At 34.0% G+C, this 18,246-nt stretch overlaps 1 protein-coding gene across 1 annotated transcript in view; it reads left to right on the forward strand.

The window, feature by feature from the left end:
- CDC73 (cell division cycle 73) overlaps positions 1–18,246 on the forward strand; it is a 141,603-nt gene that overhangs the window by 114,280 nt on the left and 9,077 nt on the right. The window contains exons 13-15 of the mRNA XM_058274892.1: positions 114–201; positions 11,273–11,434; positions 15,014–15,114. Of these exons, the coding sequence (XP_058130875.1) occupies positions 114–201; positions 11,273–11,434; positions 15,014–15,114 (351 nt within the window). The remainder of the gene's footprint in view (positions 1–113; positions 202–11,272; positions 11,435–15,013; positions 15,115–18,246) is intronic.

The raw sequence follows: 18,246 nt of genomic DNA on the forward strand, positions 1-18,246 counted from the left end.
CAAAAGAATTAAAATTACAAATTTACAAACCTTTGCTTTTAGTAGGGAAAGCAACTGTGATTCTTTTTAATAATAATAGTATAATTGGTACCTTTAAAATTTTGTCTTTACAGGATCTCGAACACCTATTATCATAATTCCAGCTGCTACCACCTCTTTAATAACCATGCTTAATGCAAAAGACCTTCTGCAGGATCTAAAGTAAGTAATTCATTAAACCATTCTTTTCATGGGATTATCATTGAATGTCATGGAGAACTAGTAGTTACTGATCCAGTATTCATTTGGAGAAAACCAAATTTCAGTTTCTGTGTTATTGGCTTTACAGATAGTCTGAAGTATAATTTTCAAACATAGTAGTTCATTCTTTTATATTTGGATTCTTTAGGGAAAGTTACAGAAACTTCTATAAAGTCCTAATGCAAAGGATAATATTTTAAGTATAAATATAAATAGTTGTGTGTTTTTTTCCCTGAAGAACTTGAGGTTCTAATCAGGTTCTCCCTCCTCTTTTTTCCTCTCCCACTAAATTTCAGTTGAAGAATGGAAAAAGTGGTATATAAATTCTCTGTGTAGGATGGAGACACTGGAGGGTGAGAGTGGGGGTGGAACATATTTAATAGTGAGAAAATTCAATAAACCTATTTTGTTGTGAAAGTTAGATAAATGAAAATGAAACCTATACCCTATGTTAAAGTTTCCAGATGCTTGATTTTTTGAAATTTTTGTGGTACTGGGGGCCCAGATTGAACCTGGGACCTCATGTGTGGGAAGCTGGCACTCAACTACTGAGCCACATTGGCTCCCCTGAAGTTTTTTTTAATGTCTGTCTTCCCTCCCCATTTCCTTTTTAAAATGAGTACAGTAAAATTGTACTCACTTTATTCTTTTAATCATGCTTCATGGTAATAGGTACAAAATAAATCTCTTCCCCCTCCCACTAGCTTCATACTTAAAATTTAAGTAGTTTCCATATGTTTTCCAGAAGCATCATACTTAAAATTTAAGTAGTTTATGTATGTTTTCCAGAGGCATTTATTAATATGAGAAGGCGTGTCACTTCTAGAGACCATAACTATGTTTTTAATCTTTATATTACCTCTTGGATTCACTTGTTCACAGAAGAAATATGGCAGTGTTAAAATTGTTTTAAATATTCTTCAGCAATCTCTGCATGATTCAGCAATCTCTGCATTAGACATGCTTTAAATGCACAATTGTTAAGTGACTTGCAGAATGCTGTCAAGTTTATTAGATCAGCATGGCAAATAATTGATACCTATTTTTATTCATGGCAAAATGGTACCCACCATTCTTCCCTCTCAGTTTGAATTTCATATGACAGGTTCTTGTGATTTGTGTTCCTGATGATGGGTTATATGTATCTCTGCCATTGTGGGCAGATCTTGTTCTAAGTCATTACACTTTTCTGTGGTATAGGCTGTTTTAAAATTAGCTGTCTTCTTTCACACAAAAGTGGGATGTGTATGTTTCTGCACAGGTGTTCTCAGTTACCGTGCACAGGTAGACAACCATATATTTGTGTTCTTTTTAAGAAGTTTATCTTTGCCAATAGTGGTACTGGAATTAATAAGTTAAATATAATCATTTTAAGAAAATATTTTCAAGGGGAAAACATCATTTTTCCCTATATATGGGCTTACAAGTTAAGTTAGGGAAGTAATTTATAAAATGTATTGAAAGATTCAATACTGTATTAAGGCAGTAAAATACAGTTCAAAAGAAACTGTAGTTTTCTAGTGTCTAAATTGTTTTTCCCAGTAATTAACTTCAAAATGGGTAAATATTTTACATACTCATTTAAACATTGCTGGATGCTATATAGGGGTTTAAATGAGTAAGATAGTTCATTCTTTTGTGTGCTTTCCATTGAATAGGGGAAAGATATGGGAGGAACCCTTCAGAGCTATAATGTTTTGTGGGTAAGAGAAGCCATGATCACTAGTTGGATAGAAAAGCATTAACTGTATTCTGCTAAAACCGTTTCACAGTTTGGTGGTTTCTTATGTCTTCATTAGCTTTTTTTAAATACCTTTTTTACAATTTAAAAAATATATTAAATAGAAGTTGTCAAGCTGTTTATCTTACATACCTGGTAATGATTTAATTCTGTCTTTTGTTTATGAATTTGGACTTTTGTTCGCTTATCTTTAACAGAACTTTATCAGAAGTAGTCCTGGATTGAAGGCATGCCTTTCTGGAGTGGTTTTGTGTTTGCCATGCGTTCCAGGAATATCCCAAATCTTAAGTCAGTTTTTTATGTTCGGTTCTTGACCTGAGGGTTTCTGGTCCATCAGGTAGTATAAATTCAAATTCATATCAGACCTGAGGATGTTGTTGTTGACTGTTGGTTGACAAATTATCAGGGAGCTCTCTTTCCCTATATCATAGAGCCCAATCAAGATGTATGTGCTTAACTGGAAAATATTTTTTTCCCCTAGTTCATTTCTTTCATTGATTATGTGACTTCTCGAAGGTTCCAGGTTTATACAGCTATCTCAGTTCTAGTTTCTTTATGTCCTTTCCTTTTGTTAGTAGTAAAAATCAAGTCTTCAAGATTACATGTCCCATCTTCCACTTCCACTGTAGCACAAGTGCACTCGATTGGTTGTCAGGTTTTTTCCTTCATTTCTATTTTCTTTCCGGGTTAGCTATGCGTTCCAAGAGGTGTGGGAGGGTCTTTATTATATCTGGCCCTCTGCATTATTGGCACTCGAAATTTATAAGGTATTTTAAAATCTCTTAGTACTAATATGTCAGTCTACAGAATGAATGTACGTTAATCTGTTAAGTCTATAGCAACTTTATTTCATGCTTCTTAGTTGTTTAAGTTGTACCTGAGGAAATTAAAAATACGAAATATTTCATAAAATATTTATCTGCCCACTTATCTATAAATTCTTTACTGTTGGGGTACATTCATTATTAGAAATGTTTTAATCCTTTTAACCCTTACCCAGTAAGACATGATGATGCTCTAGCTATGAGACATATTGAGATGAATTTAGTGATAACTTTCTCTCATTTGGGGGAGTTGCTGTGTGTGTGTGTGTGTGTATATATATATATATATATATATATATTTTTTTTTTTTTTTTTTTTTTAAGATATATTTATTTCTCTCCCCTCTCCCCCTACCCCCACCCCGGTTGTTTGTTCTTTGTGTCTGTTTTGCTGCGTCTTCTTTGTCTGCTTCTGTTGTCAGCGGCACGGGAATCTGTGTTTCTTTTGGTTGTGTCAGCTCTCCCTTTGTGTGGCACCATTCCTGGGCAGGCTGCACTTTCTTTCGCACTGGGCGGCTCTCCTTACGGGGCGCACTCCTTGCGTGTGGGGCTCCCCTACGTGGGGGACACCCCTTCGTGGCAGGGCACTCCTTGCGCGCATCAGCACTGCACATGGGCCAGCTGCACGCGGGTCAAGGAGGCCCTGGGTTTGAACTGCGGGACCTCCCATGTGGTAGACGGACACCCTAACCACTGGGCCAAGTCTGCCACCTTGCTGTATATTTTAAGTTTGTTCTTTGAATAAACCTCTATTGAGCAATAACTAAAAACAAAATTCTTTAGTAGGTAATTATACAACAAGCCCAACCTTCTTAGGAGTTCACATGATAGTGGGGCTAGTGTGTTATGAGTCATTGATTGCAACTGATGAAAAATAAAATATGTTCTACCATTTAGTATAAAATTCAGTGTCAAGACACTTCCAAAGAGAAAATCATACAGCTTCTAAATAAATTATGACTGATTAAAAATGAGAACAGTTGCAATAGTGCTGATTTCAGATTTTTACTAAGTGCAGAATTGTTTTAAGTGGCCCCATCTTAAATTGCTTATAAAATCTAGGTAACCTATCACGTACTTGTGTAAATCCACACATTACAGATATTTTCTTTAGTACTTTTGAATGGCAAAATTTTCAAAGAACTGTTTCCATTAACAGTATGGAAAAAAAAGGAGTGTTTATATTTTATTAGGCGCTTTTGGTGAGCTTTCAGCATTCCAGTATATGTTGTATATGTTGCATGGCCTAACAGTGTGGGTCTTTTGATTGAATGTGCCGCCTAATGAGATTCAAGTAATATACCTTTGGTTGAATAAGAAATACAATTGTTTTGGCCAAGCTCTGGAAATAGAGTTGATATGTCAGTCTCATGCAGAAATGGATTTATTTAAGTGCTTTTAAAAGAAAGATTGAGTTTTTTATGTTCATTCATCTATCTCCTTTCCACATTCTAATCAATATCCAAGAGTAGTTTTTTCATCATTAATATTCTGGAAATATGACACTCATGTATTTGTTTTGTTCTGCGATGGTTTGTCTTATAATTTATCACTTAGTCTTCAAATAAATCATGAATTCTTCAGAGATAAGAGCTTGTTGTATTTTTATGCACATTATTTAAAACAGTGTTTGTCTAATAGTAGGCATTAAGTAAATATTTGAGAAAAGAAAGGGAAAAGGAACACATTGGGAAAATTGGCAAATAGGGGAATTTGTGTGCCTGAAATGAGAACTTTTTGCTTGTGTTTCTGTAAGCTGTGATTTCATTTAGTATATTTATTTTTAAATTTCTTTTATACTATATGATAGTCATTTCTGTACCAGGGACTTGATTTTAGTTCCCAGGAATCTTCATTTCACTCAGTATTGGGATTATTATACTTAACTGCATTTGAATCAGATGATCTTTACGGTCCCTTTTAACTCTTGATTTTATGATTTGTGAATTTGGTGTTATATAATTCTATTTTAGTAACTGACAAACTATCCTTTTTATAAATATACATTTGAATGGTTACAGAACTTTTACAGTAAATTCATGAAATGTTAAAAAGAAATTGACTTTAACTTGTTGTCCACAGCCTTAGCAGTGTTCATCTGAATGTATTATAAATCTAATCCTTAAACATGATTTTATAATAAAAGATAGTAAACAGCACAAAGATATCTCAAAGTAAATTTTAGTGCCTTTTTCCTTGGTTTTACTACAGGGAAGCTAAAAATTAAGCAGACCACATTCTTCCGATAAGCCATGCCTAATTTTTCTTCTAAAGTTCTCTTCATTGTTTAACACCTCATTGCAACTGACATCTCCCCTACAGTTTGAGTCAGCTGGAGGCTTTGCTGTGTAATTAATGCATAATTGAAACCTCCTCCGCACAATTATAGTATTGGCTGTAACCCATAGCTCATGTTGGCGTAGATTCTATTTGGTTTCATATAAAATTGTGGATTCTTCAATTTTCTAATCCTTCAATAATTAAGCGAAACAAAACAACCAGCTTAGTCTTTAACATGGTAAATAACAAAGATAACATTATATTATAGAAGTATTAAAAAGTACATTTTGCATTTATAAACATGATCTAGAGAGAGTTTTTAGTGGGGCTCTAAGACTACTTAAAATAAACTGATTGGATGGAACTTCTAATCTGTCCATGATGAAATAATAGCCAGCCTCATACGGCAGAGTTCCAAAGGGGAGATTGTACAGAGTGCTTCAGAGATATGCAGAGAGGCCTGTCTTTCTAGTTCATTCTTTCATTGATTGTGTGACTCCTCTAAGGTTGCATCAGGTGAACACTGTTTAATACATGCACGAGAGGAAACTAATTGAAGCCAGTGAAACAACCACTGGGGGAAAATAGACAGATTTACTGGAGATTACACAGGGCTGAGAATAGTTCATGTGCCCAACAGCCACAGACAATGCAAAATGGTGCAGTCACTTTGGAAAACAGTATGGGAATTTCTTATTTTTTCTCATTGCATTGAAGATATTGTTACACTGTCGTCTTATTTCCTTTGTTGATAATAAGTCAACTATTATAGTGTGACAGTCCTATAAAGGTTATCCTGCTTTATTTGGTTATTTTAAAGATCTTTTAAAATTTGTTCATCAGCTATGATAATGTGGATTTTTTCCTTCTATACCCCACTTGAGATTTGTTAGAATTTTTAAGTCTGTGACTTGGTGTTTTTTCATCAGTTCTGAAAAATTCTTGGCCTCTGACTCTTTGGATATTGCCTCTATCTGCCCAGTTTACTTTCTCAAATGAGACATACTCTAGACTTTCTCAATCTATTTTCCATACCTCATAAACCATTCTGTTTTCCATTTCTTTGTTTCTCTGTGGCCTGCATTTTTATCTTTAGATTTAACTTCTAGTTGACTTTTCCCATACCCTATATTAACCCTGTTTGTTGCATTTTAAAATTCAGATGTTTTATGTTTTTATTTTAGCAGTTCCATTAAAATTTTCCCTGATTGTGAGTGAGTTTTTTTCTTTTTTACCTATACATATTTGCAACCTTGCTTTACAACCTTGTTTTATAATCTCTCGCCTTTGATAATTGCATCACGTAACATACTTAGTTATCTTTTTCTTTTGACTGTGTTTTTGTTTGTTCGTGGTGCCTCGTTTCCTTGTGCATTTAATTTTTCATTGTGTCCTATTCCTTTTCCTTGAAATTTTAATTCTGAAAATTCTTTGAGTTCTGGAGTGAAGGTGAGTACTCCAAAGAAAATTCTCAGTGTCTGCTAAACAGCTGGAGGCATTACCAGCCTAGCATTGCTCTAAATTAAGTTCTTAGTTTGAGGTTTTTAACATCCAGATATTCTTCCTAGTTTTTGCTGCAAATTAAAGTGAGGTACAGTTTGTAGTTTTGAAAAATTTACTATAATTTTTCTGGCAATTACCATGGTGGGGGTTGAGGGAGGAATGGGGATTGGAAGAGGGTGGGCAGCAGGTTTATTTCTGTATTACCTTTACAGTGAACTTAAACCCTTGAGTCCTAGATTTATGAGGGTACGGACTCCTACTGGATCTTCCACTTTGAGTATGGTTTGGGCTTTGTTTCCTTTTGCAGAAGCGAGTGAAATATAGTAAAAACAAAGCACAAATTTAATTGGCTTGCAAATTACCTCCATGGATAGGAATAGTCTGCAGTGTTGTTCCTACTTCTTTGGGCTCCCTTTTACTCAGTCTCAGGCTAAAGAATCCCATACTTCCTGCCAGCTAACTCAGATGACTTGATGTTCTTAATACTTTATCCAAAATTTTTATTTTTATGGAAAGTGTTGAACACTTATTTAGGGAATCTGCCATATTTACCATTCCAGAAACAGAATAAAGGCACAGGTTTTTGTGCATGTGTGTGGTTTTTTTGTTTGTTTTTTTAGGAGGAACCAGGGATTGAGCTATATTTGCTCCCCAATGAGATTTGTTTTTTTCATTTATTTGTTTGTTTTTAAGAGGTAACCATGGATCAAACCCAGGACCTTATTCATGGGAAGCAGGCACTTAACCACTTGAGCTACATCCACTTCCTAAGGCACAGAGTCATAATTTGTGTTAATTCCTTTTGCCATTGCTTCTTAAATCTTTTTCTTTAATGGACATAAAAATGTATTTAAAATTACTCAATGGAGGCATTAGAGCTCTTAAAAATCTTATATAATGGTAAATAGTTATATCTAAATAATTATTTCAGACTGTTTTTTTTTTGGTTCAACCAGTATTTGAGGAATTGCTGAATACAAAGCAGCACATTCGCTGGTGTGAATGCCGTATATCTGATTGACACTGCATTCAAGGCACCTGATGTCTAGTAAGGAGATGACAAAAATTATGTAAATTACCATAATAAAAAATAAAGACTGCTATAAAATTGTAGAGAATTGAATCCTATGTTGAATAAAGAAGATAAAGTCATAGTAAAATAAATGCTGCTTAAATAAATGCCTAAATATATACAAAGAGATATATTTAAACTAGGATAGTCTAGGAAGCCGAAATTATTTTAGTATCACATTTGAATGTCAGATGCATAGTCCTTATAAACTAGAAGACTGTAATTATTTTATATTGATAGGCCAGAACTATTCTGTTCATACTTCTTGTATTGAGGGGAGGCATGGAAATAAAATACTTTGGTGTGTTGTTTTTAATTAAAAAAATTTTTTTTTTAAATTTTTTAATTAAAAAAAAATTTTTTTTTTTGAGGTACCGGGGACTGAACCCGGAATCCTGCGTGTGGGAAGCCAGCACCCAACCATCTAGCCATACCGGTTCTCCGAGCTGGCTTCCTTATTTGTCTTGCCTTTTGTCTGCTTCCACTTATTCAATTTTACTAGAGGATAATAGGCTTTAATTTTTGCTCTGTTCCATAGGAAGGTGCTGCCTTCTACTTTATCATCCTAAATTCTACTCCACCTGGCCTTTGCTAGCATTAAGTAATGCTTCTACGCTTATTCCTGAGAGTGGAAGGTACATTGATATTGACTTGGGGAGCGGAATTGATGGTACTGTAATATATAGCACTGTGTCACATCCTTTGTTAAATTTAGTTGGCTAGAGCATTACATGCTTTATTTTATCGGTTCTGATTCACACATTTATTCCTCACCATTTAAAATCTCTAAATTGAGGACATCTTATGGTTGCTGTGGGCTAGGTGGCAGTTGTGGCACATAGATTTAATTACTGTGCTTGCCCAAATTTGGTGATGGCAGTTCATAGTCTTATCACTTCTTATGTGCTGTATGCATAGATGATACTATATATGTTGGATGTAAAGTAGTTTAAAATGTCTTAAAATACACTGTTATTTAGCATTGAAACTAGAAGTTATTATGGAGGAACAAAATGGGAGGACTTATACCTTCTGATTTAAGATTTGCTGTAAAGCTGCTGTGATTTGTGATAATGGCATGAAAATAAAATAGATCAACGAAAACAATGGATAATTTAAAAATTAACCCACAAAATTTATTTTAATGAAGGTGTAACAAGGTAATTCAACTGGAAACTCTTTATTAACAAATGGTACTGGTATAATCAACACTGATGATACTAAAAACCATTGTTTGTACACTAGAGGGAGTGTATGGAATATATCTCAGTAAAACTGCTTTAAAAAAAACATAGTGCTGGAACAACTGAATATGGGTGAAAAAATGAATTCAGCCCTGCCTCACACCATACACAAAAAGTCTATTCAAGATGGATGATAGACCCCAGCATAAAGTCTAGCTCTATGAAGCTTCTAGAAGAAAACATAGAATATAATTATTACCTAGATAAAGATTTTTTTTTCTGTATTATTTTTTATCACCCCCGCCCCATGATTTGCTTTTTGTCTGCTCTCTCTGTCCATTCACTGTGCGCTCTTCTGTGTTTTTACTTGTCTCCCTTTTTGTTGCATAACCTTGCTGAGTTAGCTCTCCACGGTGCTTGGAGACCAGTGGCACATCATGGTGCTTGCAGGCAGTGGCTAACTGCGGTGTGCAGGGGAGCCTGCTTTCATAAGGAGCCCCTGAGATACAAACCCAGGGCCTCCCATATGGTAGATGGGGGCCCAACTAACTGATTGAGCCACAGCTGCTTCCCAATGAAGATTCTTTTTAAAGGACAGACCAGAAAAGAAAAACAATGATAAACCGATGTCATTAAATCTTAGAACTTTTGCTCATCAAAAGATTCCATTAAGAAAATGGACAATAAAATAGGCATACAAAAAATGTTCAGTGAAAAACAGAATGAAAAGCTCAAATAACACGCCACCTCAATTAGAAAGACTAAAATTATTATTCATTATGCAAGTTTATAAGTAATATTGCATCAGTAATTTTATACATATATAGCATATTAAAATTTCAAGGAGAGCAGATGTGACTCAAGCGGTTGAGTGCTTGTTTCCCACCTGGGAGGTGCCGGGTTCAGTTCCTGGTGTCTCCTAAAAATGAAAAAACAAACAACAAGCAAACAAATGAAAAACCAACTCAGGACAACTGCTGTGGCTCAGTGTTTGAGCTCCAGGTTCAATTCATTGGCCCCAGTAGGTTAAAAAAAAAAAAAAATATATATATATATATATATATATATATATATATATATATATATATATATATATACCAGAAAAGAGAGATATAGTAATATTATATTCAATAAATCAGACATTTTAAAAAATCTTTTTTCCCCCTCCTAGCCCCTAGGTAACATTAAATGTACTTTCTGTCTATGAATTTATTAACAGAACTTAAATATTTTGAATGCCATTTAGATATTTTTCTAAGTGAGCTTGATTATAAAATTAGGTAGAATATTAAGGAATAAAATGATTATGTATTGAAATTTTAAAATAAGGAAATGTAAACTTTTCCATCAGATGTGAATTAGCTATGAGAGCAATCACATCAAAACAAAGTTCATTGTTATCACTATTATCATGTACTAAATCTTTCACGACTATGATGAGTGTCATTATATGATGAATCCAATATGTGGTATTATAATTTTTTACAGGGAAAAATTCATTTATGGTTTTATTCATCTCCTTTGCCACATCAGCCTTTCATCTCTCATAAACTTTAAAAGTAGAATGGTATTCACTGTAGTGATTGTAGTACCCCTTTAATTGGAGGGACCCAGAATCATAGGCTTATAAAATATGCTACTGGACTATGTGTTAAGATTATGTATATTTAGAAAATGAAACTGCCTTAAAATTGTTTGTGAACACTGATATATTCTGGAGTTAGCAACAGCTCTCCCAGTTGTTAAATTAGTTTAGAGAAAATCTGTGTTGGGGGTTACAAGTAGAGAATTGAACCATATAAGTAGAATGGTATTTCACTAAATTGCTAGAGAGATTTACTAAAATAGGCTCTTGACATACACTGATTTATTTTCCCTACTTTAAAATTTACAAAGCAACCTTGAAGATTGATGGCTTTTATGACTTTTGCTGAGGCATAAATGTGAAAGGGGTCTTATATGGAGCTCCTGGAGAGGCTAAGTCACCTAATGAAGAATCCTAGCTAGGCACAGCAGCATCTTCATTTCAGGTGACCTTCTGATTTGTAATAAAGTTTTTCTTTATCATAAAGTTTCCAATAGCATTTGAGAAATCAAGGATTAGTGTGGGTCTTTTATGTAACATTAAAGAATTCTAAGTACTAGTTGAATAACCGTAAATTGGGTATATGTCTGTATGTGAGACAGACACATACATGCACCCTGACTTATTGGCCTAAGTGAGATTGAGTTCTCTTTGGCATGGAATAGAAAGACCTGTACTCTCAAACATTGTGATCTCTACTTAACAGAGCAGGTTTATTTAAAAATAAACTTTTTTATTTGGTTTAAAACTATCACTATTTTAACAATTATTTTCCAATATAATTTATTTTCAGTTTTTTTTACACTGAATATATTTGACTTTTTCTCATCTCTTGTTTTTAAAGATTTGTTCCATCAGATGAAAAGAAGAAACAAGGCTGCCAAAGAGAAAATGAAACTCTAATACAGAGAAGAAAAGACCAAATGCAGCCAGGGGGCACTGCAATTAGTGTCACAGTTCCATATAGAGTAGTAGACCAACCCCTTAAACTTATGCCTCAAGACTGGTAAGATAATCTAAATTTTTTTAATATTCAATTTTTTTTTCCTTACATGAACAAGTATAAAATTTTATAGTGGGTTCTAAATAAAACCTATCATTTGAAACCTTTGTTAATGTCTATGGATCTGATTTGGTCAATAATAGTAACATTCTAGTAATACCTGAAGAAAATTATATTCTTGTTAGTTAAACTTTATTTTACTTACAAGAAGCAGCACTCTACTAGAAAATCTAGAAGACAAAAATTCCCTCAATTTGTTCAGGGTCAGTTTTTAGAACAGCTCTTTTGAAATAGACTAATGTTTTAAGCACCCATATTTTATATTTTTGACTTGGGGAATTCATATTTTCTGATAAATAATAAATCAAGTCATTGTTATTTTTATTATAAGGGACTAATTTAAATAACATGATCGCCTTGGTTTAGTTCTTTCACTGCATTAAAATGTCTTGACAAAATTTTAAACTGTTTTAAAATATAGTGCCTATAAATTGAGATACATGAATTATCTTAATTTATTTCATTAATGTAAGGTGGAGTAAAAGTATGAAGTCTGATAATAAGAGAATGCTGCACATGCACAGGTATAATTTACCTTTGAAGAACTTATTAGTCTTCAGACATTAGGAAGTCAAGCTATTGAGAATAATAATAGTATATTGACTAAAAAGTAAATAGTTCATTATTATAATTCTCCCTTACCTAACAAGGATACTTTGAGTAATGAAGTAAATGAGATGACAGTTTTAACCATCAAGCTTAAAATCGTGTAGGGAAGTTACTCCATATATATTTTGTGTTTGCAGCTCTTTGCAGAAAATTATAATAAGGACAGTGTGTACAAGTGTCATCATTGTAATAAAAATATATTGCTTGTAGGAAGCAGATGTGGTTCAAGTAATTGGGCTCCTGCCTGCCAGATGGGAGGTCTTGGGTTTGGGCTTCCTAAAGAAGACAGTGAGCTGGCATGACAGGCAGGCATAGCAAGCTGACACAATAAGATGACACAAGAAGAAAAACATAATGATAGATCCAACAAAGCAGGGAGCAGAGGTTCCTGGTGCTGCCTAAAAGAGGACAAGCAGGACGGCAAGCTGACATGACAAGGTGATCCAGTGAGAGATACAGCAAAGCAGGGAGCTGAAGTGGATTAAGTGATTAGGTGCTTTCCTCCCATATGGGAGGTCCTGAGTTTAGTTCCCAGTGCCTCCTAAGAAACAAGACCAACAGACACATCAAGTGCAAAATGCAGGGGTGGGGAGAGATAAATAAATAAAATGAATCTTTAAAAATATATATATACACATATTGCTTGTGTATATTAGCAATGGTCCCCAGGCATTGGTATCCTAGCCTAGGAATATTTTTCATACCTCTCTTTTTGTTTTTCCTTTAATTGTCCTTTCAAGAATTCATAGGGCATTTTTGGCATTGGAATTGTCTGCATGATCTTGCAGTGACAGATACGGGTCATTATACATTTTGTCAGGACCTATGAAAGTATCCGGTGCAAATGGTAAACCATAATATAAACCACTGACCATGATTAGTTGCAGTGCGTCAATATTTGTTCATCAATTGTAACAAATGTACCATACTCACATAGGATGTTATTGATAGGGAAAGATAGGAGTGGGGAGGGGGGAGTATGATACAAATTACATCATAAAATTAAGGGGTTGTTTAATCATATATGGCCCATTTAGCAGAATGGGCCATATAGCCCATGAAAAGGGGGGAAAGTGTACTTAAGATTCAATTTTAGCTTTAAGAAATTTTAAGCAGTTTGAGAGCGTTATGGTTTTTCACACCATCAATAGGTGTTGTAGATCTTTTACCTGAATAAAAGGTAACCCTGGTTTAATGTTTCGTTGGGTGCATCTAATGCAGTGGTTCTCAAAGTGTGGTTTGGAGACTTCTAGGTGTTCGCAAGACTCTATATGGGAGTCTGAGAGGTCAAAACTATTTCCATAATAATACAAGATTGATAGTCTCATGATTTATCGGTCCTCAGGTAGGAGCAATAACATACCCAGGTTTGCACAAGATTGGTAATTTATTCTTTGTTCTTTTATTCATTAATTCCCTCATTCCTGCTTGTTTGCTTACTTATTTTCAACCCATGTCAGTACTCTCTTGAATGAAGGTTAGCCCTATTCTACAGAGAATTCCTCAGCAAGAGGGAGAATAGTATCGTGCAGCAATTTGTAAATAGCGGTCTTTTGAGCACAGGGAGGGAGAAATTCCCCAGGACCCTATCAAGAGGTCCACAGGTTAAAACGATCTTCATAAAAATACTAGGACAATTTGCCTAAACTTTTATTTTTATTTCATAAAAATATATAGTGCAAAATCAGTGATGGGTAAAATTGCTGACACGCATGAATCAAGCCAGTAGTACTGAACTGTTCTGGCCATCATTGTATTCTTAACTTCTATAAACTTAGAGTAATCAATCAATCAATGTCAGTATCTTTTTAGTATTTTGGGTACAATTTAAACTTGTCTCATGTAGTAGAAACTTGCTAACCAATCTTCATTTAAGCTGTTCTCTAAATTGCCAGTATTTTCTTTCCTTCTGTAGATATTGATGTATGTTTCCGGTTGTGCTTTTTCTGGCTAATAGACTATTCTTTGATATGCCCCTGCAATTCTCTTTCCTCAGCTGTAAAATTTGGAAAATAATAGTACTTCCCTGGGTTGTTGTGAAGTTTAAATGTATTAATATTAATAATGCGTAAGTGCTTAAAATAGCACCTGGCCTTATATTAAATGTTCCTAGTAAATATTTCTAGCAATCATTACTGATAATGTTATTGTTCCCACCAATTATTTATAGGTTTAAATTATTTGTGGCAGTTGTGTTATAATTTCTTACTTTGATTAAGTATTGTGTAAACTAATGAAATAAATGGTTTTAGATACAGAGATTTATTTGTTCTTTCTAAGAAAGTAAGCTGAATGGTTGGGAAAACAAGTTGCTTTAAAAAAATAACATACTGTGGAATTTCGGACAAGTGACAGTTGTAAAATATTTGGAAAAATGATAAAAGTCTAGATGGTTTCTGTACTCAGATTACTTATTACCTGTAATTAGAACAACTCGTTGATAAGGACTTTGTTCTTCATAAGCTGGGTGGTGAATTACTATAATTTAATGTTTTTGGTAAGGAAAAATATTTAAGATGTGTTTGAATTTTAAATAATATTTTAAAATGAACGTTTTTGATTGATTAATCTATCACATGCTGTTTTATATTACATTCAAAAAAAAAAGGCACCTACTCTAATTAATAGAAGATCAGAGATAAAAAGCTGAAAAGATCACATAAAGATTGTATGTGTAATTATGTTTAAAAGACTTTGGTGCAAAAAAACAGATGCATGGGAAGTATAGCAATCATTAATTTGCTCTAATGGTAACATTATAATGAAAAGTTATGCTAATACATGTGCTGTGTTTGCCTCACAGGAGTGTTGACAGGAGACTGTATCACATGAATAATTATGAGATGCTTCCTTAGGGATTTACAGTAAGTAAAGCTCAAGTGAGAGATTCTCTTCTCTCCTTTCTATTTATAGGGACCGAGTTGTAGCAGTTTTTGTACAAGGTCCTGCATGGCAGTTCAAAGGATGGCCATGGCTTTTGCCTGATGGATCACCAGTTGACATATTTGCTAAAAGTAAGATTTACAATTTTTAAGCACATATGAAATATTTTAAAGTAGTTTGTACATTATTACTTTCTTGTATCTCTAGAAGTATTGCCTATACCCCAACCTTAGTAATTATTTTTCATGCTACTTAAAAATCATGAATACTATTACATGTTCTTAAATTTTTATTGAAATACAAAGCTGGTTTTTAAATGGTTCACTTATGCTGAACAATTATGCATAGCTTTAACTTAAGTGTCATTTGACATTGCCCAGCTAGTCCCATTACCTGGAATGATTGTAGAATGATTGGTCTTTTGTCTTCATTCAGGCCTCAGTTCAAGTGTTCTATTTCTAGTGAATACCTTTCTGTTTGAAAGTGAATACATTTTGTTTGAAATACCCATCACTTTACTTTCAGTTTCCCAAGACTGAGTTTATTTACTTTTATAGTACTAATTGTTGCATGACACTATTTTATTTTCATATCTTTCTCTAGCTAGAATGCCAGTTTTGAAGCCTTACTGCCTTGTTCACCAGTTGTATCCTAACCATAGAATAGTGCCGGATATAAGGGAGAAACTCAGTAAATAGTGTTGAATGACTGATGTCATGCAACTTATATCTTTTATTATTAAACATATATTGGTATAAATTGATAAAACAAAAGTATATAAATTTAGGCTTCTGGTTGACCAAGTACCAGGTGCTCTTGTTCCCCAATGGAATCTATGAACAAATAGCAAAAACTCACCATCATTTTTTTCAAAACTCAAGAAAACAATTAAATGGTCGCAGTAACTGGGTAAGTGCCAAATCAAGAAAATGCAGTTTAAAAACAGTAGGAGAAAAAAAAAACAGTAGTGGGAGAAGCCTCTTGTGCCCCTGCTGACTCCTCCCTCAACTGCTCCCCAGTATAATATTGGGGCAAGCCTGTTCTGCGATTGTGGGTTGCTGTCTGTGTTCCAGAGAGTAGAGTATCCCCTGTGTGCATATCGAGGTGCTTATATGTTGGTGCCAGTATATCCAATGACAGCATAAATAATGAACCAGGAAACTCCTCTTGGACTTGCCCTCACAGAACTTGCCCTATAGGCAGAAACAGTTTGCTGACAGCTGAAGCAGTGTAAGAAATATTAAGCCAAAGCAGCCTGGGGCAAATGACTACCTTCTTTAAGTCATACAGTAGAGCACATTGAAGGGAGAGACAGTGTTTCATAGGTTAATAGACAGGCAGCAAAAACAGAGAAAAAAGGAGAGAAGACTTGAGAAGATCTATACTTTACATTTGCCTTAAGCTGACCGTCTTGGTAAGAGAGCTAGACTCCAAAGGAGAGCACTAGCCAAGGCAGAGCCAATTTGCAAAGACTGTGAAAGGTGTTTTTTAGCATTGCTTGGGTTTACCTTATGACACTCAAGGAAATCCCTGCCATACTACCATCTGGATACAAAAAAATGAACATGCAACTCAGGGACTAAATTAGAAAGTTAATACTTTAAAATATTAAAATGTACAGTGTGCAGCAAAAGATTTTGAGACAGAGATGAAAGGATGACCCGGCCAAAAGAACAAGATAAAAATCCATGCCATCAGTGAAAACAAGACTGTTGAAATACTGGGCAAAGACTTTTAAAAAATGATCCTCATGCTCAAAGATATGATTTAAGGGATATGAGGGAAAAAAATGAATGAACAATATGAGAATCTCAATAAAAATTTTTAAAAAGAAACAAAACAGAAATACCGGAGTGGAAGACCAAAATAATAGAAATGAAAACTTTGCTGGAGAATTTTACAGCAGGTTGGAACTTCCAGAAGAAGGAATCAGTAAACTGGAAGACAATTGAAATGAGTAGTATTTCTTTACACTAGTAATGAACAATTTGAAGAAGAAATGAGCGGGAAAAAAAATTCCATTTATAATAGCAACTGAAAAAATCAAGTATTTGGGAATACATATAACCAAGGATATAAAAGGCTTTTATACATAAAATTATAAAACATTGCTGAAAGATATCAAAGAAAACCTAAATAAATGAAAGGATTCTCATGTTCATGAATTGGAAGACTTAAATCTTGTTCAGATGTTAATTCTACCCAAAACGAAATAGATTCAGCACAATTGCAATCAAAAGTCCAATAAATGTTCTTTGCAGAAATGGAAAACCCAATGAGCAAATTGATTTGGAAGGGTAAGTTTCTCTGAATATGCAAAAACCATCCTGAAAAAGAAGAATGAAGCTGGAGGTCTCATACTTCCCAATTTTTAAACTTATAAGACTTTTAATTAATTTGTTAAATAACAAAATTAATATCTATGGCAGGTTGATTTTTTACAAGGTTACCATGTCAAATCAATGGGGATAGAATAATTTCTTCAGCTATTGTGCTGGAAAAACTGGATATTCATATGCAAAATGAATGAAAGTGGACCCCTAATTTTGTACCATATATAAAATTAACTCAAAATGGATCAGAGACCTAAATATAAGAACCAAAAGTTTATAAAACTCTTAGAAGAAAACATAGGATAGCATTTTCAGGACTTTGTGTTAGGATAATGGTAGGCTTCACACTAAAAGCATGGGAGACAAAAGAAAAAAATAGATAAATGGGACTTCATCAAAATTTTAAAAAGTGCATCGAAGGACTTCTTCATAAATGTAAAAAGATAGCATACAGAATGAGAGAAAATATTTCAAAACCACATATCTGTTTAGGGTTTAATATGCAGAATATACAAAGAAATCTTACACCTCAAAGACAGGAACATAGCCTAATTTAAAAGATGAGCAAAAAACACTTAGACAAAAAATAGACATTTTTCCAAAAAAGTACACAAATGACCAAAAAGCACTTGAAAAAAATGCTCAGCATCATTACCTATTAGGAAATGCAAATAAAACTTCAATGCGATGCCATTTCACACACACTAGAATGGTTAGAGGTAAAACCACAGAACATAACAAGTGAGAGGTTGTGGTGAGATAGGAATACTCGCTTATTGTTGATGGGAATGTAAAATGGTGCAACCACTGTGAAAAAGAGTTTGCAGTTCTTCAGAAAGTGATATACAGAATTACCGTATGACCTCTTAGTTCCACGCCTTATGTTTGTACCTAAAAGAATCAAAAGCAGAGACTCAGATATTTGTACAC

This window comes from Dasypus novemcinctus, chromosome 13 (assembly GCF_030445035.2).
Source record: "Dasypus novemcinctus isolate mDasNov1 chromosome 13, mDasNov1.1.hap2, whole genome shotgun sequence".
Lineage (NCBI taxonomy): Eukaryota > Metazoa > Chordata > Mammalia > Cingulata > Dasypodidae > Dasypus > Dasypus novemcinctus.